The sequence below is a fragment of the Ambystoma mexicanum genome, chromosome 8 (genome assembly GCF_040938575.1).
Source record: "Ambystoma mexicanum isolate Mex_15411 chromosome 8, UKY_AmexF1_1, whole genome shotgun sequence".
NCBI classification, from domain to species: Eukaryota; Metazoa; Chordata; class Amphibia; order Caudata; family Ambystomatidae; genus Ambystoma; species Ambystoma mexicanum.
Genome location: NC_090929.1, coordinates 516,980,332 through 517,003,817, shown reverse-complemented (window position 1 = coordinate 517,003,817; position 23,486 = coordinate 516,980,332). Strand labels below are relative to the sequence as shown.

At 45.6% G+C, this 23,486-nt stretch overlaps 1 protein-coding gene across 2 annotated transcripts in view; it reads right to left on the bottom strand.

Moving 5' to 3' along the window:
- Nucleotides 1–23,486, bottom strand: part of PLCH2 (phospholipase C eta 2) — a 2,067,875-nt gene that overhangs the window by 1,623,413 nt on the left and 420,976 nt on the right. The window contains exon 1 of one of the 2 annotated variants that reach the window (XM_069610193.1): nucleotides 11,430–11,731. The exons of the other annotated variant lie outside the window; for it this stretch is intronic. Coding sequence (XP_069466294.1) covers nucleotides 11,430–11,460 — 31 coding nt within the window. The 5' untranslated portion in view covers nucleotides 11,461–11,731. Of the gene's footprint in view, nucleotides 1–11,429; nucleotides 11,732–23,486 lie in introns of those variants that run through there. 2 annotated transcript variants of the gene reach the window in all.

The window sequence follows — 23,486 nt, the reverse complement described above, 5'->3', positions numbered from 1 at the left end:
ACAGCTCTCATGCTTTGCCCAGTGTGGGAATCCAAAGTTGGTACCCATGGCAGTGCCATGAGACCACTGCGGTTGTGAATGGCACAGTATAAACGCTTTATAACATAACATTGTGTACCTATTGCACCTCAGCACTGCTTTCTGCTCTATATCTATGCATCGCTCACTGCCTGTGCATTTGTGACTACCTTTCTGACCTCCTCCTTGCACCTCATTTGCTACGGCATGTCGCCAAGCTAAGGATGGTATCAGAGTAACAGGCCACCTCCTTTCTCTATCTGTTTTTCTGTACAGTCCCTCCTAATTGTACAGGCAACTATGATTTACCCACTTTCCTATGTATACAACTGCTTACTTGTATTGGCACATTGTGCACCTACCAAATTTTGACTGTTGATATTGCACTTTAACTGTAACTTGTAACCTGTAAACTTGCGCCCAGATCCCTTTGGGCGAGGGAGGAGCGCTATATAAATAAATAAACAAACAGACATTTTATTAAAATGTCTTACTATTACTATAAGTATTGCTATTTGCATTATTATTGAAGCTGGGCTCAGGGCAGTGTAATTACTAGGATGAATGTTGCTCACGTACCACCACCTATTCCTAATAGCAGTAATGAATAGTAAAACACGTGATACACAGAAGAAATCGCACTTGCAAATGTACATTTCTTTTAAAATTAGTAGTCATACGTGCCATACTATTCCCCCCAAGTGCTGATTTCAGGCGGGTTGACGTAATGCAAACATACATAAATGCAAAAGCAGAAACAGATTTGAGAAAATGCAGCCAAACGTGCAGTGAGCACTGTGCATAAAATGTTGCACGACGCTCATAAGCTGATGACGTACATTCCACTTTACTTCCATGCTCCCAATTTACAAATATTTTAGTAAAGTGCAGCCGAAAAAATCACTTCCAGGGCCATCCAGCCTGCCCATATAGCGCCTAGCGGGGGCACTCTAGAGTTCTTTTAGTGACCCGCAGCGGAAGTGGTCACTGGCTCGCCATTAGGCCGTGTGTAAGGAACGGAAAGGACTCATGACCTTTGTGGGCCCTCGCTTTCACGGGGCATCCACCCACCACGGTTGCATGCCAGCTCCTACAAAAGAATGCTTCACAGAGCTGCCCACCAGCGAGACATCGCATGAGACGTGCAACCCTGTGCTTTCAGGACATGCGTTTGTTTCACTATCACAGGACCAGTGCATGTGTGATAGTGGCCTAATTGGAAGATGCATTCAAGTAGAACAGGAATATTCTAGGATAGGATAGTCAATGAATCGGTCTAATGTCCTGTCAAACCTTTGTCGTCCTTGTCTAAATGTATGTGCCCTGATGCTTGCAGGCTTTGGCGCAATATAAATAAATAAATAATGTTTGGGTATGGGGAACGGAATCAGGAGACCCCTATGTTCGAATATTGCTTCTCATCTGCTGATCTGCGTGGCTGGCTATGAGACATTATCAGGCAAAGGGTGGCTAGCTGCACGGGTAAAGCTTTGGGCTCTGAAATTAGAGCATACGGCACTTTGTAAGTTTGAATCCCGAGCCCAGGCTGATTTAGGGCCCGATTCATGGATTTATTTGCACTGTTCAAAGTGATTTGCACTGCTTAAAGTGACTTTGCACTGCTGATTCAAACCCTGATTCATGGAACTGTGTATGTTTGCAGTGCAAAGTCCATGCAAAGCCAGTGCACAGCCATTTGTAAAGTACAAAATGTCTTTGCACTGCAAAAATACACTTTGCGCAGTTGAATGAATCAGGGTTTACGTCAGCAGTGCAAAGTCACTTTTCAGCAGTGCAAAGTCACTTTGAACCGTGCAAAAAAATTCCACCAATAGGGCCTTTAGCGTTGACCCTTCCGAAAGCTGATACCCTTAAAATACCTACTATTATATAGGGCCTAGAAGCTGATGAGTTCAGGCATGAAGCACTGAATAAGAACACGATATCATTGCTCAATATTATGCAGTTGGGTCAACTGTTATTTTACCAAATTCAGGTACTGCAATGTTAATGATAAGCCAGAAGCAAAAAGCTTCAAAAGCTATAATGATCACGACGGGGACAGAAGATTCAAATCCCATTATTCTCAGGCCCAGCACGCAGCACGCAATTCTCTGAAAGGATATCAAAGAGCCATACCATGCGCAGACTTTGTGGTAGTAATTTCAGTGAAATGGAGGGATCAAAGCTTCGCCATCGCGTATCGTCGCATGAGTACAATCAATCGTATCTTCGGCCATTTGGAGATCAGTCAGACTATCTATGCAACTGAGCGTCAATACAGATTAGGATCTGACTGCAGGAAACTTTTTCAACTGAGCTTTAAAAATATGATCTCTTACAGTTGATGCTGAAAAACAAATCCACGCAAATTCCCTCTGAAAACTACCAAGTTCTACATCAACTGAAATTTCGCCAATTTAACAAATGTGCTGGCCTAAGCACGGCATGCAGTGATAAAATCGCGGCAAAAATGTTGCCTGCAAATAAAACGTGGCAAAAAATGCTGTGGTTTGACCCGTTGAAGGTGTACCCCATTACACCATTTAAGGGGAGCGGGAGTTGCGGGGGTGTCCTCCGCATCCTTTACATGGATTGCGGCGGCAAAACCACTGCCTTTTTGCCATCTCCACGGCCATTTTTGCTGCAATTTTAACACATGGAACCCTAAGCACCATATGTGTCTGCAAACGTCCTTTATATAGTTGTGTTTTCAAAATATTCGCCAAAGCATCTGTGGCAATAGATAGAATAGGTCAATTTCACTGAACTACATTCAAAAGCAGGTAGGAATGGTCATAGAGTCATCTATTTAAGTTGTGTTTTAGAAATGTGTGTTAAATCACTAACTGCTGCTTGCTCAAGAGTTTTTACTCTTCGTTGAACCAGCTAAGAATATGCTATGATATGATTGGTTGTTTATAACATGCTTAATACCAAGAGGATGCTAAGCACGGACATGGGGATCGAACCTGTGTTGCTCCGCGTCGTCTTGAATCCAAGGCGAGTGCGTTGCCCCTGAGCTATCCTCCCTTTGTAAATCCCATCAGACCAAGAAGTTGTTTCGGCTGATTGGAAACCCAACCACTTTCCATTTAGGACTGTTAACTGCAGCAGCCAGGGCTTTCTCCAATAAAAACTGATCAAAAGAACAGAACCCAAAATCAGTCTGAAAGTTAATCAGCATTCCAACTCAACTTGGACAACCAATCAGCCGAGATCCAAATCCTGACACTTAAGGAGATGGGACTGGCCAAGCAGGCACCAAGCTGAAAGGAAATGTGAAATGAGTCCTCCAAGTTGGCACGTCGGCCGCCTAAGACAGCCAACACCATGGCTTGGCACTCATCAGCATTTGCCAAGCGCTTTGCGAGACGGAAGTCTCGCTGCACCGTGCCGCCGCTCAGATCCGTGCGCTAAACCAGCTCCTGCTGCTACTGATAAGTCTCTTTGATATATTTGCTGAGAGTGATCAGATCAAGTCTAAGCCCCCCGGTTCTCCAGGGAGAGCGGGGTCAGGTTATCATCTCCAGCCATGCGGCCGGAACCTGCAAGCTTCATGTACAGAATATCCAGGTCAGACGCCCGCTAATTCTGTGCTAGGAAAAAAACATGTTGCAGTGATTTATGGCTGTGACACATCGCTTATGTATTAAAATGCATATCATCCGAGCCATATGGCTACAGCAAATCGCACCAAAGGGGAACCAGTCATATAGCACGCCATATGCTCTGTCATATCACGCAGGGGACGGGAGTGATATCTGCCACATGCCTCCCTGTCTCGGCAGCATGAGTCACAAGGCACAGGAGGCAGAAGGATGCAACATAGAGAAAATATTCATCCTTTGGGGAGACACCACCCAAAGATGCTTGCAAGAGTTGCAACAAGCAAATGTGTACCCCGATCTTAACCTTCCTGCATTGACTGTGAGACAACCAATCAGGGCTGCAAACAACCTCTATTTACAGATCAGGCAAACAGAAGAAGATATGGGTTCTGGGCCTGGCCAGGAGACCCACCCTTTACTTACTCTTTCTTTCAATAAATCCCAAGCATAACGAGCCTAGTGGAAGAGTCTCATCCATGGCACCCAAAGTGTTGCTTCCGCCCTTCTATAGCGCTGCATACCCTACGGATATACTCAAAGAAGGCGCTGTGCTCGGCTATGAAGTGCTTTGAAATACAACCCCTGCCTTCACCCACCTTTCGTTTGCCATATAAAAAAGAATTGGGGTCTACATATATCTCTGCGGACTGGTGGGAAACTATACAAATAATGTTTACACCATTTTTTTACCAACTCATTTAAAAACACTACCGCTGTTGTATGGCACTATATGATATATGATATGTCATTTATAACATGTCTGTACACAAGTGTTTCTAGACGTGACAAGACAAGGCAGGGAAGACAGAGGGATGATAAGACAAACGATTTTACTAGGCCTTGTGTCATTCAGAGGTATGCAGTGATAAAATCGCGGCAAAAATTCTGTGGTTTGACCCGTTAAAGGTGTACCCATTACACCATTTAAGGGGATCGGAGGTTGTGGGGTTGTCCCACGGTCCCCTTAAATGGTATAATGGGTACAGGGGTTGCAGAGGTGTCCCCCGCATCTTTTACATGGATTGCAGAGGCAAAACCACAGCCTTTTTGCCGCAATATTTTGTGTCCACGGCCATTTTCGCCACGATTTTAACTCATGGAACCCATTCAGACATGTATATAGCCATAAGCCGTTTATACACAGCGAGTTCCAACATTTAAAAGTGAGACTTGCCCAAGCGACTGTCCTTACCGAGAAAGAAATGGCATGAGAATTCTGCAACTCCGCCTAATCAGACAACAAGATTATCTTTTTAAGCCGCTTCCTCTTAGTTATTAAATGACCTGTCTAGTGCACTGTGACCTGTGCCTGAACTTTCACAGCTGTCAAAGAAGTAGAGGAGTTGGCCACTCGTGGAGGGTGTTCCCCTTAGACACCTGTTGTTCCAGGTGATTTCGTAAATTAAACATCGCACATATATCTGAGTTGATTTGCAGAGTTTTTGTTACATATCAACAACATACATACATTGCAGAGGAGAGATGTGTAAGTCAATACACTATTGGTTTACTGTAGAAACACAGAGAGACTGACTACACTAAGCACATGATACAAGTGGTGGGGTGTTGGCGTGTTTGTGGGTGTGTGTGTGTGTGTGTGTGTGTGTGGGTGTGTGAGTGCGTGTGTGTGTGCACGCTTGCCTGCCCTGGGAATATGGTACGCACAGTGCATGGTCCACAGTCTGTTATGGTGTCCGGCTGCACTAAACACAAGACACAGCAGCTGGAATCCAAACAGTGCAAGGTGTACAGTCTGTTATTGTGACTGTCTGCACTAAACACAAGACACAGCAGCTGGAATCCAAACAGTGCAAGGTGTACAGTCTGTTATTGTGCCTGGTTGCACTAAACACAAGACACAGCAGCTGGAATCCAAACAGTGCAAGGTGTACAGTCTGTTATTGTGACTGGCTGCACTAAACACAAGACACAGCAGCTGGAATCCAAACAGTGCAAGGTGTACAGTCTGTTATTGTGACTGGCTGCACTAAACACAAGACACTGCAGCTGTAATACAAACAGTGCAATGTTTTCAGTCTGTTATTGTGTCTGGCTGCCCTAAATACAATACACTCCAGCTGTAATACAAACAGTGCACGTTTTACAGTGTACCTGCACAAAGCAACTGATAAAAATAGGGCACTATTTGCAGTCTATTTCTGTGCCTGTCTGAGCGACGCACAAAATGCAAACATTTCAGCATGCACTGCCTCTCTGCGTGTATGGCTGCACTAAGCGCAGGAAACAAACCGGGCAGCCTTTACTGCCTCTCTTTGTGTCTGACTGCACTAAGCCCATTATACAAACAGCCCACAGTTTAATATCTAATGCACTGGTTGAATGTACGCACATTATATGAACAGTGCAGTATTTACACATTGGCTGCAATAAGCACATTAAACAGTGCAGTGCTGGAGTGTGTCTCTGTGTCTGGTTGCACCCGGCGTATTATTATGATAACAGTGCAGTGTGTACAGTGCAGTGTGTCTGGCGGAGTCGTGCACATCATTCAGAGATTGCACAGTGCAGCCATTTCACTGTGGCAGGAAATATTGCCATGATGATGGATGCCTTAATTAGCAAGTCCTTCAAAGAAGTGGACCACCGCATCCTCAGAGGAAAGGGGCTCAAGTCTGCCTATGTGCCTGGCTGCACTAAGTGCAGGGTTTACACTATGGCTTGGAGTCTGGTCGCACGTGGCACATTCACATTATTTAAAAAAGTGGAGTGTTTATAGTGTGTGTGTGTCTGGCTGCGCTAGGCAGGCCCGATTCATGGCATTTTTGTCACGGTTCAAAAGGACTTTGCACTGCTGAAAAGTGACTTTGCACTACTGACACAGAGGGCCCAATTCATGGAATATTTGCCCGGTTCAAAGTGAATTTGCACTGCTGAAAAGTGACTTTGCACTGCTAACACAGAGGGCCCAATTCATGGAATATTTGCCGAGTTCAAAGTGAATTTGCACTGCTGAAAAGTGACTTTGCACTGCTAACACAGAGGGCCCAATTCATGGAATATTTGCCGAGTTCAAAGTGAATTTGCACTGCTGAAAAGTGACTTTGCACTGCTAACACAGAGGGCCCAAATCATGGAATATTTGCCCGGTTCAAAGTGAATTTGCACTGCTGAAAAGTGACTTTGCACTGCTAACACAGAGGGCCCAATTCATGGAATATTTGCCGAGTTCAAAGTGAATTTGCACTGCTGAAAAGTGACTTTGCACTGCTAACACAGAGGGCCCAATTCATGGAATATTTGCCGAGTTCAAAGTGAATTTGCACTGCTGAAAAGTGACTTTGCACTGCTAACACAGAGGCCCAATTCATGGAATATTTGCCGAGTTCAAAGTGAATTTGCACTGCTGAAAAGTCACTTTGCACTGCTAACACAGAGGGCCCAATTCATGGAATATTTGCCGAGTTCAAAGTGAATTTGCACTGCTGAAAAGTGACTTTGCACTGCTGACACATTTTAAAGTGTGCCTTATGCACTAGTTGCAGTATTCAAAAAGTGTGGTGCTTAAAGGTTTGCTGGTGCGGCTAGCGCCACGAAGGCCATATTGTGCTCCTGTTCACACGCATACTGATTTCTTCATTGGGTACCAGGGTTTCTGGTGGAGCTAGACGCCTGAACTGTGTAGGTTAAGTTTATCTTTCTCTGCTGTTGTATTTTTTATTTCTTTATTTAAGAAAATGCACTTCACATGGCATAACCTCCCCCGACCCCATAACAATGGAACTGTGCCAAATGGGTCCTGAGTGAAATAAAGGGTGAGTCTGCTTCTGCCCCCCCTCCCTCCACCAGCCCTCAAAGGAAAACGTGGCTGTTGGAGGCACCTGCCCCTCCCCCACAAAGAGAAACCATCAGTGAGCAGTCTGTGCTGCCCCCTTGGAGAAGTAGCATGTGTTGGTGGCCACAGCCCACCTCCAGCAGTAATAAAGCATTTGCGGTGATTGGTGCTTGGACCCACCATACTATAGGAGCCCAGGACTTCCACTGCACCCAACACAAACATCAACCAATTATACGCAGGTGCTTCCTCCAACCCAAAGAGGAAGGGTTCTGAATTGCGCCAGCGCACCCCAAAAGAAAAGTATTGGGGGTAGGGGGTGGGTGGGCTACGCCTACCCCCCAACAAAATAATGAACCAGGTGTCTACTTGCGATCTTTGTCCGCACAACTGATGAGGTGCTGTGGCTCCCTCCCACCAAGAATGTGTGGCCTGTGTGAGCCTGGTGGCCAATACTCACCATAACAGAAGGCTTCTTCAGCAAAGGCCTCCCCCACTCTAGCCATGTCAATCTACACCCCAGAATGTCAACATAAGGCTTGGTGCGCCTCCCAGAAAGTGCTACCTTGCCCCCATAGAGGGGCGCCTTCCTGCGAAGTCCAAGAAGCGAGCCTTTGAATTTCCGCCAGGAAGCCTGTAGAGTCTTCCGAGCTCCCGGAATCGGCGAGTGCATGGGGGGCGTGGGGAGGGTTGTGATCTCACCGCGCGCAGGTGAGCAGTAAACCCAGTGCAGATGGAAACGTGTGATGAATACATGAATACACTTGTATAGCGCTGATCTGCAAATTGAATCGCCCCAGGGTGCTTTCCGTCCTGAAGAAGTAGAGGCACAGAGAATGTCCTTAGCCGCGGAATGAGGGGGCGCCCCCATGAAGCTCAAGGGACTGGGCCCTCAAGCTTTATGGGGGCACCCCCATGAAGCTCAAGGGACCGGGCCCTCAAGCTTGGGAGCTGCCTCACGGTTGCAGAAGAAGAAAGGGGGGGATAGAAGGCTGTCATGAGGCGAGCCACCCCCCCCACCGTTTCTCCCCCTCACCCTGTCCTCTCTAAACACCACAGGGCACACCCAATGAGACTGACAGGGAGGGGGCACACATAGTAACAACACAACACAAACAAAAAGTCCTGGCAGCTGGTAACGGCAACAGAAAACAGTGGGGGTCATTACAAGTCGGGCGGTAAGGGATACTGGGCACCGGTAGGAGACCGGTGCCGGTAATCCCTTATCGCCCGATTCCGAGGTCCCTTGGATGGAACCGCAAGGAACGTGTGGTCTGACCACACGTCCCTTATGGGTCCCGCCAAGGGACCAGGGCGCTAATAATGGGATGGCCATTTTTGAGCCCATTTTTAGCGCCCTCCCCATTCCCATTGAGCCCTATGGGGGCTCAAATGGGAATGGGGAATGGTATGTTCAATGGGGACTTGCCGGTCCCGCCAGGGTCGGACTGCACCGGTAAGTCCCCATTGAACTAGACCGGTGCCGGACCCGTTATTGGAGGTAGCCATAGCGCAAATAGCGCCTTGGCTTCCTCCAATCTCGGAATGAGGCCCAGAGTCTCTCGCCTTCTTCAAATGGGAGAGAACACATGAACATCAGGCGAGGGAAAAGGCGGGAAGTTACGCACCTAGGTGCTAAGTGGCTGTCGGCACAGACTGGCCAGTTGAAAGGTCAGTAGCCACATGCAAGTCATGGCCTCAGGGCATACTTGCCCTATATAGGCAGGGCTGCTGGAGCAGCACTGCAGTAAGAACACTCTGACCCGAGTGTGACTGGACTCTGGGTTTGCAGAGCCAGTTTTCTCTTTGCCCATTTCCCACCCACCCCTGGATAAGGTACATTTGGCCAAGGACAGGGCAGGTGGTTGTCCGAAAGCTGTGGAAGAGAGAAACAGGGAAAGCGGGATGGTCCCAGAAGGAATCTGCCAGCAGGCACAGGAATGCTCACCAGACAATTTACAGGTCCCAAACACACAGACATGGGAGCCATTTTCCTAGTCCAAGTGTCTGTTATTGCCAAACAAGTCCCAGCGCATTCTGTGTATATATATATATATATATTTACAACTCATTGAAACTAAGTGTGACCTCTTTTTACTGATTCCTGTGTAATTAAGTTGTTCACCACTGTATGTAACCAACGCCAGGATGATTCTGAGCTGATGTGCGCTTTACAAATCTGAATGAATAAATAAATAAATAAATATGTTTGGCAGGAATTACCCAGGGGCTAGCGTTACCACAGCTTATTCCGAGTAGTTGGGGTTCAGGTGTCTTTCTGGGGAAGAGTAGTGGTTGGTCTCAGTGCAGAATAGGGACTCAACAGTTGACTCCCAGGCAGACAAAGAGCAGACGTCGCTGCTTCTGGCATAAAGGTGTCTCGACGTTACGGCGCAATTCAGGAGCTATTCTGAGAACAGCTCCACTGCGCCAGGTCATGGCTTCGATAGTCCTCGACAGCAGCAGCTAAGCCAAGCATCCAGTTGCAAGCGGAACATTTCAGCACCGGGGACAGCGACCAGCACGCCTCCCTCAGTGCCTTGCCCGCAACGCAAGGCTTGACATGCCTCCCTTTCCGGGGGCCTGTCTCCAAGTTGGGTTCTATTTTATGCACATTCTTTCCTGCAGCAACCTATACCCATAACAAACGTTACATTTCACATTTAGCGCCTTGAAGGGACTTGTGTAGCATTTGGCACGTGACACATCAAAATACTTGTGTTTTTTTAATGCACTGTTCTAGAGATCTGTAAACACCCTAATCTGTTCAGTTGGAAGCTCTGAGTTCGGTTATAGCAGTGATGTTCAAACTCGTTATCCTGAGCACACACTGAAGATGGGACCAGCACTAGACAGGACATGCCCCCCACCCCCAGCTTCCTAAATGTTGAAACTGCTGACATGTTCTGAAAAAGGCAGCCTCATGAAATAGCTTATGTATGCATGTTTTAAATGTTATTCATTTGGTTTTAAAGGTTGTGTGGTTATATGCATTGCATCATTTTTGCACGGTATATTCAATGTATTATGTATTTCGCTAAAGGTTAATTTGTCAACCATATGGCAAATAAATAAATAAATACAAATCAAGGCAGCCTCAGCAATCCCTTTGAATGGCTGTCAGCCTCCCACCCCCACACTAGACATTAAGCTGCACCGCACTAGAGTTTGCGACCAAAGCGGTGCACCAGGTGGGGGCAATGGTGTGTGTTGGCTCGTGCTATCGCAACGTGCCAGTGTCGCCGGGCACCCGGGCGAGCCCTCCTCGTGGCGGCTGGTCCCGCTCCATGTTAGTGGCAAGGTGCTGGCAGCAAATACTACCGGGAATAGAGCAACTCGTAGTGTTGGTGCGCCAACCCGAACCACCATCCTTCAACTCCCACTGACGCACACATAAAAGAAGCCATCCTGAAAAATAGTTCCTTGTACACCTTCCATGCAAGAACTGCTCCCCTCTTTCTGCGCCAAAGGGGCAAACTTTGCAAGACCCTACATTTAAACCTGCTTGGAGCACTGAAGTCAAGCTCCCTACCAGCCTATCGGCAAAACGGACTCTGCTTGCCAGATTCCAATCGTTACTAGCCCTGAGTTAGCCACTTGAGTTAAATCCACCTAACCCACTCAGTCTGGCGCCAAGGGATTGGTCAGTGCATGCATCACTGGCAAACAAATAAGATTTATCATAGGACCAGCCGAACCCTCTGGCCACGTCAAGACCTTGGAAGGGGATTTGAAGACTAAACTTTCGTCTCCACAATCAACCACAAACTGCAGTCCCCAAAGGGAACAGCTTAGCTTTGAACAAATGAATACAACTCCCCAACCCATCCAGTTCATGTCCTGCATATAGCCTGGCTGTTGGTAGCGCACACACGCACACACGTGACAAGCTATAGCAGGCAGCACGCGATGACAACGCGACCTGGCATTTTGAAGGGGAAGGAGTTTAAATAACAGGTCAAGAAAAACAAAGGTTCCAAAGCAGGGAAGGCTAAAGGTCCACCTACTGTGCTTCTGCGGCAGGCGTCCTAAATCCATCGCCTCGCGGAGAAAAGCGCGCGCGCCGAAGTGCCTTCAGCGCTTGAAGGCAAGTGCTCCGAGCATCGCCTCTGCCGGCTGCCTCGCGCTCTCCTGCTCTCTCGTCATGTGCGCGCGCTCCGTCTCTTTGCATGAGCAGGTAGTTTAAATTTCATCCCGTGGCAGAGCCCGGCGGCCGCTAAGCATTCCCTGTCACTCTCTTGCCCTCGTCCCCGTCTCGCACGGCGAGGCATGCTCTCTCTTTGCTCGCAGACTTGAGGCGCAAAAAGAGATAGCTAAAGAGAGGGGGGGTCGGCGGGGACAAGAGGAGGGATTTCTCGAAATGATTTTTTTTTTGCCAGCATGGTTAACCCTTCGCAAGGCAGCCGAACATCTCTCGTGGATGATGAGTGTATGAGTTGTGAGGCTGTCCTGGCGTGAAAGGATGCGTTCTGCCGCTGTGCCTGTACAGTGGGTTGCGTTGTTTTTTTTTCTTCAATTGTTCCCCCTCAGCAGATCACAGGTGTGCAGTTGTGGTTGGCAAGGACGTCTTTGCCCAGATCTCTACGGTAGGTACAGAACTACACAAGTCTGCGGGGAAGAAGACGGCGTCGAACTGAGAGACCGGTTCCATGAGGCATCCAGGCAGCCGAGAAAAGCAACTTCTGCAGGTGCTGCCCAGGAAAGACTGCGCCAGCCCCAGGAACAGCAGCACGGGTAGCGCCTCGGAGGCAAACACACAGGCTGCTCACAATGACAACGTATTCAGCAAATTCCAGATCAGTAGGCATCTCTCACTGGTTAAAGCACCAGCTTTGGTTGGCAACGATGCAGGTTCACTTGACATGCTCTGTTCTCAGCAAAGCGTCACCTGCTTCTAGGTGCTGTAGTCAGTGGTGAAAATTGACTTTTTTTTACTGGGGTACAGAGGCTTTGCTAGGGGGGGCTCAGGGGGCTATAGCCCCTGGTCTTTCGGTTGTAGCCCCAGATAGAATCTCAGGGGCTGCAACCAAAGGCTAGCTAGCCCCCAGTCCCGGCATTAGCACAGCCCCAGATCTTTTCCAGACCTAGCAACACCCCTGCTGGGGTATCCCACCTAGATCGGGATTAAGGAGGGGGTGGAGGGTCAGCGTGAGCTTAGTCACCCCCATAATTACTTGTCTCAGCCTCACAGAAGTTGAATCATGAATACCTGGAAAAAAGCCGAATTTCTTATAGTGTCAGCGATGTACAAAATGCGCACACCTTTTCAACCCAAAGAAAACGCAGGTCAATATTTCCGGTACAGTGCAACATTGACATGGGATTTCGGAGCCCTCCTTCTCAGAGCCTCAAGTGGTCTTCTGCGGAAGCGCCCTGGCCGCGCCACGAACGCACGGAATGCACCGCAGCATTCGAAAAACAAATGTAAGCTGCGCACTAGAGTGCACGTGCATTCCCCAGGATTGGGGAGCCAGATCCCAGATCTGGGCCAGAACTTTGTTGCCGGCTCCTAGATCTGAGAGGATCCGGCCCAATGACAGCACTGCCTGCAATAATAGGTGTCATTATTACCCCATTTTGAATCGCACTTGATTGATCGACCTCAGGAAGATGAAAAGTTAAGTGGGTCCTGCCACAGGATTCAAACCTGCGGAGTGCAGGATAGCCTTGTGTCAGAGAATAACTCTTTACTTGTTTAGCTATCCTTCGGTCGTTAATATTTAGACACAGGTTTTTAGCCCTTCCCTATGCATACATGTTACTTACAGAAAAGACAAGGAAGAAGGTACTTTGCAAAGTAGTAGTCCATATTCCAAATCCGACAGCCAAGAAGGGGACTAGGCCTTAGGTTAAAAAAAACAACACAGCGAGAAAAAGAAGTGTAGATGAAAAAGAGGATATTATTCAAATATTTGATTATTAATGAAGACATCAATCATCACACCTTCACGTCCTCCTCCATAGCACTTCAAAACAGCTTCCGGGCAATGTTAAGCACTCTATAAACAACAAAACACTCACATTTACATACACTGGAGCTTAAAAAGATGGCACCTCAAATCACCATACTTCCCAATATTGTCAACTTTAAAAGCACATGTTTAAAAACATGTACTGCACTAAACCCTCTCTCCAAGATTTACACTACAGCACTTGCGAGGACAAAGAAGTAGCCTAGACACAGAATGAAGGGCTTCAGAAATGCACTGCACTAAACCCTCTCTGCAGGATTTACATTACCGTACTTGCCAGGACAAAGAAGCAGCCTAGACACGGAATTAAGGGCTTCAGAAATGCACTGCACTAAATCCTAGCTCCAGGATTTAAACTACAGTACTTGTGAGGACAAAGAAGCAGCCTAGACACATAATTAAGGGCTTCAGAAATGCACTGCACTAAACCCTCGCTCCAGGATTTACACTACAGTACTTGCCTGGACAAAGAAGCAGCCTAGACACAGAATTAAGGGCTTCAGAAATGCACTGCACTAAACCCTCGCTCCAGGATTTACATTACAGTACTTGCCAGGACAAAGAAGCAGCCTAGACACAGAATTAAGGGCTTCAGAAATGCACTGCACTAAACCCTCGCTCCAGGATTTACACTACAGTACTTACCAGGACAAAGAAGCAGCCTAGACACAGAATTAAGGGCTTCAGAAATGCACTGCACTAAACCCTCTCTCCAGGATTTACGCTACAGTACTTGCGAGGACAAAGAAGCAGCCTAGACACAGAATTAAGGGCTTCAAAAATGCACTGCACTAAACCCTCTCTCCAGGATTTACGCTACAGTACTTGCGAGGACAAAGAAGCTTTGGCGAAAAGGGCTTTGGTGCTAAGGGCTGCTGTCTGTGGCTGCTGGAGGCTCTGTTCCACTTGGCTGCATTCACACGTGTGTTACTTCCCGGCTGGAACCACGGAAGAAACTTTCTAAGTCCCCAACTCCTCCTCCTTTACCCACAATACAATATATTGTATGGACACGCGCTTTTGCGCGCGCGCTTTGGCGAAAAGGGCTTTGGTGCTAAGGGCTGCTGTCTGTGGCTGCTGGAGGCTCTGTTCCACTTGGCTGCATTCACACGTGTGTTACTTCCCGGCTGGAACCACGGTACGGAATTTGAAAGGCAAGAACTTTCCATTGTTTGGATTGTGAAAGTGGCGAGGCAACTTCAACTTTCGTCTCCTTTGTTTCAGGAAGAAACTTTCTAAGTCCCCAACTCCTCCTCCTTTACCCACAATACAATATATTGTATGGACACGCGCTTTTGCGCGCGCGCTTTGGCGAAAAGGGCTTTGGTGCTAAGGGCTGCTGTCTGTGGCTGTCCGTGGCTGGTTGGGGTTGGAGGGTGCACCAAAAAGAAATCTGTGGTTATTGGAGCGCTCTGTGAAGCTCGTAAAAGTACTGTTTGCTGTGCGCGCTCAGGTGCGGTGCTTCCTGTGTCCCGGTATCCAATCTACCGTTTAATCTCGTTCAATTACTGGTAACATGCTTATGATGCAGTAAAACGTTGCCTTTTTAGCTGAAAACTTACATATAATTTTATAGGTGCAACACTATTGTGCTATTCTCCACTGTATTTAATTTTATTCTCCTTTTTTTTTTTTTTTTTTTTTTCTCTCTCTTCTCTATTTCACTGTGATTCTGATCTTTAGTACGTTTTCATTAATTATTTATTTAATAAATCATTACAGTTATTTTATTCTGAAGAGGGAAAGAAGAGGGGAAAGGTGATAGGTTGGAATATAAAGGGAATTGGAGAGGAAGAAAGGAAGAACTAAAAATAAAGAGAAAAAGAAATTATACACTAATGGCCTCAGGCATTTATACCCTGAAGTCAGGCATGCCGGACCATCATCCAGATAATGTAGAAAAAACAAGAATGACACCACAATCTCTGAAAACCAAATTAGGAGGTTTAGAGAGAAAGAAAGCACGATCCACTTCCTTAACCTCTGATATACGGCAGTTCTGCACGATTTATCCATCAAATTGCGATTTGAGGGACCAACCTTCATTAGTGCCGCAAAACTCTGCGTCATACGGTATTATTCAGAACCCACTCAGTGAACTAAATAATTGTTCCCCACAAACTGACCCTACACAAGTTCAATCGACAATAGGTCAAATCACAGTAGTAGCCCAAATGAACTCGGGAACAACTTCCTTACTAAATCAGGATTTACAACACTCAATGTTTATTGTTACTAGTACCCAAGAAGCGCTGCCGACAGAAATTCTTGACGTGTCGACAGTAGTGCTGGGTAAAGAGACCTCAGATTTGACTCTTCTCGCTGTATGCAGTAACAACGAGCCGTCCACCCTTCAACAAACAATTCTAACTGAAGCCACTGCATCTCTGGCACAACCCATACCACTTGGCACAGTCCTCGCTCAACAACCTATACCACTTGGCACAGTCCTCGCTCAACAAAAATTGCGAGCTGCCCACGAGGCAATGATCGCAACAGGTGAAATAGAGGAGGACATGATTAGTTTTATTGGTTCCTCGAATATCACCTGTACTGATTTGAGTGAGGTATTGTATATATGTTCCAACACAGGTGACTTAAGCCAGTTGGATCAGGACAAAACAGTTATTACTCAAAAAAGAATGTCTTCGCCTAACGTGACGGTAAGTCATGCGGAATCTGTAGTGGGTGAATTGAGAACTTCGATTAATGAACTATCTAAGTCTCCAGCCTTGTTCGATAAATCTCAAGGTGATCCATCTAACAATTCCGCATCCTTCATTGCTCCGACTCCAAGAGGCTCAAGATTTGACGTACGGCCCTCAGATAATAATAATTTTTTTATCAACGGGCTGAGATCTGGTCGTCCTTCCTTTCCAGAAGCCCCGGCGCTCAATAATACACTGAGCGCCATGAACACTGCCCTGCTAACAATAGCAAGGCTGTATGAGGTCTTGGAGAGTAAGATGAATGTGCAGACCCAAATACTACAACAATTGCTTAATAAGGAATCAAATAGTTTGGATCTAGTACAGATGAGAGGAAGAGACTCAAATTTGAATACCCTGAACTCAAAATCACCAGCAGCCTGTAGCACTGCCTCGCAAACAGAACAACTCAATACCTGTCAAAGATCGACACAATGTGAACAAGAGCTGCTGAAAATCCCAAGAACAGAAGGGCCTTCAGTTATTTTAAATAATGCTGTGGCTAGCCCAAAACCAACTCCAAAACCGGAACTTGGTACTTTAAAGGAGACATCTCCAGTAGTGATCTGTTTGGACATGTCTCAGGAAGTGGGCCCCAAGGGAAATTCCAAAAATCCAATCTTAATACGAACTACAAGAAATGCCGGTGAGACGGGGGGGCCGCCTCAGGAGCCCCCAGTAGATGAGTCTCAGCTTGACAGAGATCCATCTATTGGCCAGCTCCCATTTAGCAATGTGATTAACCCATTTTCCTTGATGGGCAAGACAGTTCCTAACCTGCAGGGAAAAAGGAAAAAAATAGGTATGTTAAATAAACGAAAAATCACGAAGCCTCCTCCTCCAAAGAAGGTGTGTGTTAAGTTAATTGCTCCCCACACGGGTCAGTCTTCGACTCCTACAGTAACTCAATCGAATCAGCCCATGGTTACATCAATTGTGGCTGCAGCAAAACAACCATTGGCCCTAGCTGTTCCACATCTGGGTCAATCTTTTGTTAAATTGTTTCCATCTCCTACAGTACAACCATCGTCCATGGTTGTAACTCAACCAACTTCGGCTGTAACTCTACAGAACTCTACGATGACATGCCCTCAAGAACACGAACCCTTGACTAAACTAGTGGCGCTAATGTCAGACACAACTCCTCAAAACTATATAAAAGTTCGGAATGATGACATTATTCAGTCTATTCTTTCTCCTGAAGAAATACGCCAAGAGATTGCTAGAATAGTAGCTCTACACGTTGCGCAAATTACAACATCCTCTGTTATAAATGCTCAGGCCTCTACTTATTCCAAATTGCCTGTTGATATAAATTTGCCGTGGGCTGCTCAATCCCAAAACAATTTTACATCTTGTCCAACGCTAGAAGAGATGCAACGTGATGGTAGAAAAGTTCCTTCACAGCAGATAGCGGTGTTGGCGGTACCTTCAAACTTGACCCAACAAGACATTTCTATTCAAACCAGGAATCCGAAAGGACAAGATACCGTGGTGGGGCAAACTCCCGATCGGCAGGAACTGCGGGAAGAAATTAAAGCTGCCCTAGTACAGTATCTGCACCACTCTTCGGATCCCCTGGGTCACACCTTACTGTCTCAGCAGTCATTGAACAAGATGCCAGATGTATCACAGCTGTTAAAAGGTCCGATGACTGAACGAAATGAGTCAACATTCACAAGGCCTTCCTCTCAAACCTTTAAAACATCCGATGCCTCGGATTTAGGATTTAATAAACATGTGCCTGAATTTGAGACTTCACGAAAAAAGGACTATAGTAAGCAAAACCCTACTCATAGCGTTTACGCCCACTGCCATCGATTGATAGTATCATGCCGCCCTCAACCATTTCCTAAATATGATCTAAATCGCAAGAGTATTCTAAACATCTGTGCCGAGGTGTCCTCTTTACAGGATTTATCGAGCACAGACATTGACCTGGTGGAATTTATTTCTCATAATGATCTATCCAGGGTTAGAATATTCATGCGATCGGGAATTACCTTAAATGCCATTTGGCAAGCTAGATCAGAATTTTACGCCTTGGGCTTTCTCATTTCACAAGATTTGGCTCAAACATTGCCATCTGAAGTAACCTCATTATCAGAGAATTACTCCAACACCCTGGAAATTCCACAGGCAAATGCTAATGCTAATGCGATCACAAGCAGGGGCGTGAATTCTCAAGGGCGAAACTCATAACAATCCAGGTCTGATAAAGACATTTCGTTGATATCGTGGAACACTCGTGGACATAGGCATTTTCTAAATACATCCAACAGAGAATTGAATGCCTACGATATTGTTGTCTTGCAGGAGACCTGGCTTGTTGAGGAACCCATTTGGGACACACACTATATTTCTATGGTTCCTGCAATAAAAAACATGTTTGGTCGACCTATGGCGGGTCTTTTGATCGCCATAAGGAAATCTTTACATTTGCGCATCACTTCCTGCAAAACCTCCTCCCCTTATATCCAAGTTGTAAAATTATCAAGGTCAACTGGCACAACTGTGATAATCAATGTATATTGGGGAAAACAACATCTATCAGCAGATCTATTCTTTGCACATATCGCTGATATACTTGACACACTAACCATGGACATAACTATTAAATATATACTTCTTCTAGGTGATTTAAACTTGCACCTCCTTCCATCTAAGCCCGGGAATCATTTATCCCATGAGTCCCAGTGGATACACCTAATGGAAGAGAGGAACCTCATGATGCTTAATGGCATCATAGATGGAGACATACCCCCCAAGGCAACATGGCATAGAGAGCTATTGCGAGCACACTTAGATTATATATATGCCAACCATGCCCTCATGGATGCTTCAACATCTCTGGAGATATGCGAAAATGACATCAGTGATCATAATCAACTGTGCCTAACCTGGAAGTGGGCTCAATGGTTTGATCTTCCAGAACTAAAAACTAAAAAAAATATGCAACTTGTTGAGATTAGTCAAGCTGGGAACCGTGTTCGATGGTCGGATCATAAACTTATGTTATTTGGTAAAGTCCTGGAAAGTGAGTTTGGGCCGTATCATAATAACGAAGGAGGATGTTACATCCATTCTATGCAAATGTTTAGCACCAGGGAGAACGATGGACGTTGTCATATTATCAAGCATCTCCATGCGTTTGATTTGGAGCTTAAAACAAAGAAGGCCCAATTACGCAAAGATATCCGACATTTATCACTCGACCTGACACCCACTAATGTCAATTTGATAAAAAATCTAAAACAAATGTATAAGAACTGGTGCAGGTCAAGGAGATCATTGCGATACCAGAGAGACGGAGAAAAAATGTTGTCTCAATGCCTTACTAAAACTACCGCTGGCATATGGTCTCTCCTTAATGAGGCGGTCGGTACGCTGCAAAGCGCCTTCCAAATTAACCCAATCCCGGAAAAAATCTGAAATGATTATTATGCTGACCTCTACCGCTCTCCCTTTTCGCGAATTGAAATTGATTGGACCCTCATAAGAGCGAACTCTAAACTCCATTTTGATACAGATGACATCATACATTGTATCTCTAAACTTAGTAGATCTCGCGCAGCCGGGCCAGATGGCATTAGCAATTCAATGATGAAGCAAAATCCAATAAGATGGGCGACAATATTAAACCACATCTTCCAACATACACTTCAAACTGGTAAAATCCCTGATTCGTGGAGAAAATCTATAATAGTTCCTGTCTATAAGAAAGGCGCGAGGGGCGATCCTAGGTCATACCGACCGATCGCCCTGTTAGACTGCCCTGGTAAGATCTTTGCGCGCATCGTGTTAGTAGCATTCAACGCTTGGTTAACAGCAAACTCCTTTAGGGATGAGTTCCAAACAGGCTTTGTAGCCGGCCTTGGTACTTCTATAAACCTAATTACGTTGAATTCTCTGATAAATGCGCACAAGCAAAGGAAGCAGCCCATTTTTGTTGCCTTTATAGATTTCCGCACGGCATTTGATGGTGTTCCTCGTGAACTATTGTTCAAAAAACTCCTGGAAAAGGGCTGTCCATGGCCCATCCTGCGATGGATAATTCAGCTTCACTCCAAAACAACCATTCAGGTTCGACTTCGCAGGGATGGACTCCTATCCGGCTATATTCAAACAGACCGGGGTTTAAAACAGGGCTGTATCTTGGCCTCGGCTGTTTTTAATTTTTTCATCTCGGATATAGGTATCGTATTTAAAGATATAAGAACTGATGCCCCTCGCCTTAAGGGAACGCCCATAAACTATCTGCTTTATGCGGATGACATGGTTCTTATGTCTAAGACCCCCCAGGGACTCAAAAGTATGTTGAAAGCTCTTGAGGGCTATGCTCATTCCAACTGCATAGCCATCAATACTTCCAAAACACAAATCATTCAATTTGGGATCCCTAAACAAAGATGCAGAACCTACTCATGGATATTACAGAACAGCTCCTTAAGCATTGTTTCAACGTATACCTATCTAGGTGTTTTAATAACTAACCACCCGACTGATTTACCCTTTGAGGAAGCTAAGAGAGCAAAACTTCACAATGCAATTTCCCAAGCAAGAATTATCAGGGCAAAATTTTGCAAATTTTCGATATTTCCAATCATAACTTATTATAAACAGAAAACATCACCTATATTATTATATGGGACAGAAACCAAACACTGGCGACCATATACCTATTGGGCTAAAATGGAAGGAGCTTTTTGGAGAAAAATGTTGCATCTACCTAGTTCGGAACCACTACCTCTAATTCGCTATGAATTGGGATTAATATCACTTCATGCCAGATATAAGTGGCTCTGCTGCTCCTTGTATCGCAAACTTGTAATGGGTAACTTGGCAAATGGCCTAACTCGAATTATGGCCGACTATGCTGTACAAGAAACCCATGACGTATTTATAAGAGTCTGGAGACAAAGAGTGTTGAAATTGCTTGATGATGCTAACATAACCATCCAATTGTTAATTGATAACCCCTGTAAGGCCAAAGAAAGCATGTGGCGGTATGATTGGATTCTCACCATTGCCCAGTGTGCACAATATAAAAAATTTCAGGAGAACCCATTTGAGCCAAAAAGATTTGGCCAAACTGCTCAGTACTTATTGATCTCCCCAAGTCCTCAGCACCGCCAGGCATTCATGCGCTTTAGACTAGGATTGTGCTCTACAGCTGACCTCCTTTATAAGCGCAAAATTCTATCAAAGGAAGAAAACAAATGTAGGTTTTGTCATCATATGTTGGAGACTGTGCGCCATTTATTGGTTGATTGTGACCATTGGACAGAATTAAGAGCTAAACTGTTCAAACCGTTCTTTGAAGGGCATATCAATGTAACCTATGACCAACTATGGTCTACACTGTTTCACACGAACAAGAAAGCGATACAGTATGCGATTGTTAATTTTTTGAAAATTATGAAGATTTGAATATGTTGGGAAAAAATTTGTTTTAGAAATGGAAAAAAAAGCAAAAGATTGAATTATATATATTATGTTTTTTTCTGGAAGCTCTGACTGTTCACAGGGGTTTTAATTCAACTCTTAATTTAACGTTTAATAGAAATGTATTCTGTTTGTAATGTAGATTTAAATGCATTGTTGAAAGGTTGGAAAAATTTATTTTTCTTTGCCAAAACAACAACCAATAATAAATAAAAATAAAAAATAAACCCTCTCTCCAGGATTTACACTACTAGACACAGAATGAAGGGCTTCAGAAATGTCCCTACAAGAGCATCAGTGGCATCAATAGCAAAACGCCACACCTCCCAAGAAGAGCTTTACCCCCTGTAGTAAAGTGCTTGTCCTTCAACCTTCAAAGTCATGGAAACCTAGCTTTCATCTCTCTAGCCCACCTACTATCTTTTCGCTAACCCCCCCAAACTTCCCGCCATCATATCTGTGTCCCGGGACACCTCATTCTTTCATTTTCCTCTCTCATTTTGTTTGTATTCATGTATTGAACAACTAGTAAACCAGAGTTGTTTCGTGTATGAGAAAGGTGCTGCTGTCCTTAACAGAGGCTGCCCTTACTATTGTACACTGCAGCATGTTTTCTTCTCATTGGACAGTGAGTGTAGTGTGCAGGCTCTAACCACCAGAAGATGCCAGCCTTCCATGAACCTCTTGTGTTCTTCTCAGAGCTTCCAGCTTCCCACCCATTCAGCAAGCTTAGAATTCTGTCCCTAATCGCCCGTAAAAAAGACTGCCTTCCAAGCTCCCTTTTGTGATATGATATGATATGATATGGCATTTATAACGCACCTATACACAAGTGTTTCAAGGCGCGACGAGGCAAGGGAGGGGGAAACAGGGGAAGACAGACAACGATCCTACTAGGCCAGGTGTCATTCAGATCGCGCAAGGGAGGGGAAGGAGGAGAAGTGCGGGGGGGGAGGGGAGTGGAAGAGGAAAGTGCAGTACATGCGATAAGAACAAAAAATAAATAACAATAAGTAAACAATAATGAAGTGAGGCCAGCAAGTGGCAAGTGAAAGAGGTAAGTGCAGACGTCAGGTGTCAAGTGCAGGTAGTGGGACCGTAGGGATACAGAAAACAGTCACCAAGTGCAGGGGTTGTCAGGAACCGACTACTCACTGGCCACCAGGCAAGAGACATGGACAAGCTCGTCACAGGAAATTCCAGGTGAGGCTTCCACCTCGCCCCACTCATGCTCCAATAACGTATATCCCTCCCCATTAGGCTCTATTGTGGTCTGGGTGACCTTTACCCTCTTTAGAGGCTCTTGCCTTTGGCTCGGGATCACTAACTTGGGCGACGGTCATCTACTACACAATACAGCCCTCTGCTGGGGGCTCCAATGCTTCAATAGGCCAGTTGCTCATCAGAGGACTTTTCAAATCTTGCTTCATGGAAGGATTATGGCATTAGTGCTCCAAGTCATTACAGAGAGTAAGCCAACTCTTTATAGTAAAGCTGTACCACGTCTCAAATGTTCCGTGTTGTCTCGGAACAGCAAGGTGACTTTTCCCAGCACCCATGCAGAATGCCTCCCTTATGTACGTTATCGGTTCTGATCCCATAAGCAGACACAGAATGTTATTTTCACATCCCTTTGCAGCCTCTCAGATCGTCCTCTCTCCTCTCACAATCTCTTATCTCCACTCTCCTCCTTCCTCCTTCAGAAGGTTATTTTGTTTAACTGTGTAACTGCTGGTCCAAAAGGACTCTATAGAAAAAAGCCCTGACACTAGGTCTAGCCCTACTTGCCATGCACAGTAATATGTAGAATTGTGGCTAAGAGGTTTCACTGAGAGGTTCCATTGAAAGCATTGACGCAGGATCCAAATTATGTCATTTCAACATATACGTGGAAAACATATGCCACGCTGATTGCATTTGGAGTTTTGATGGGGATTGT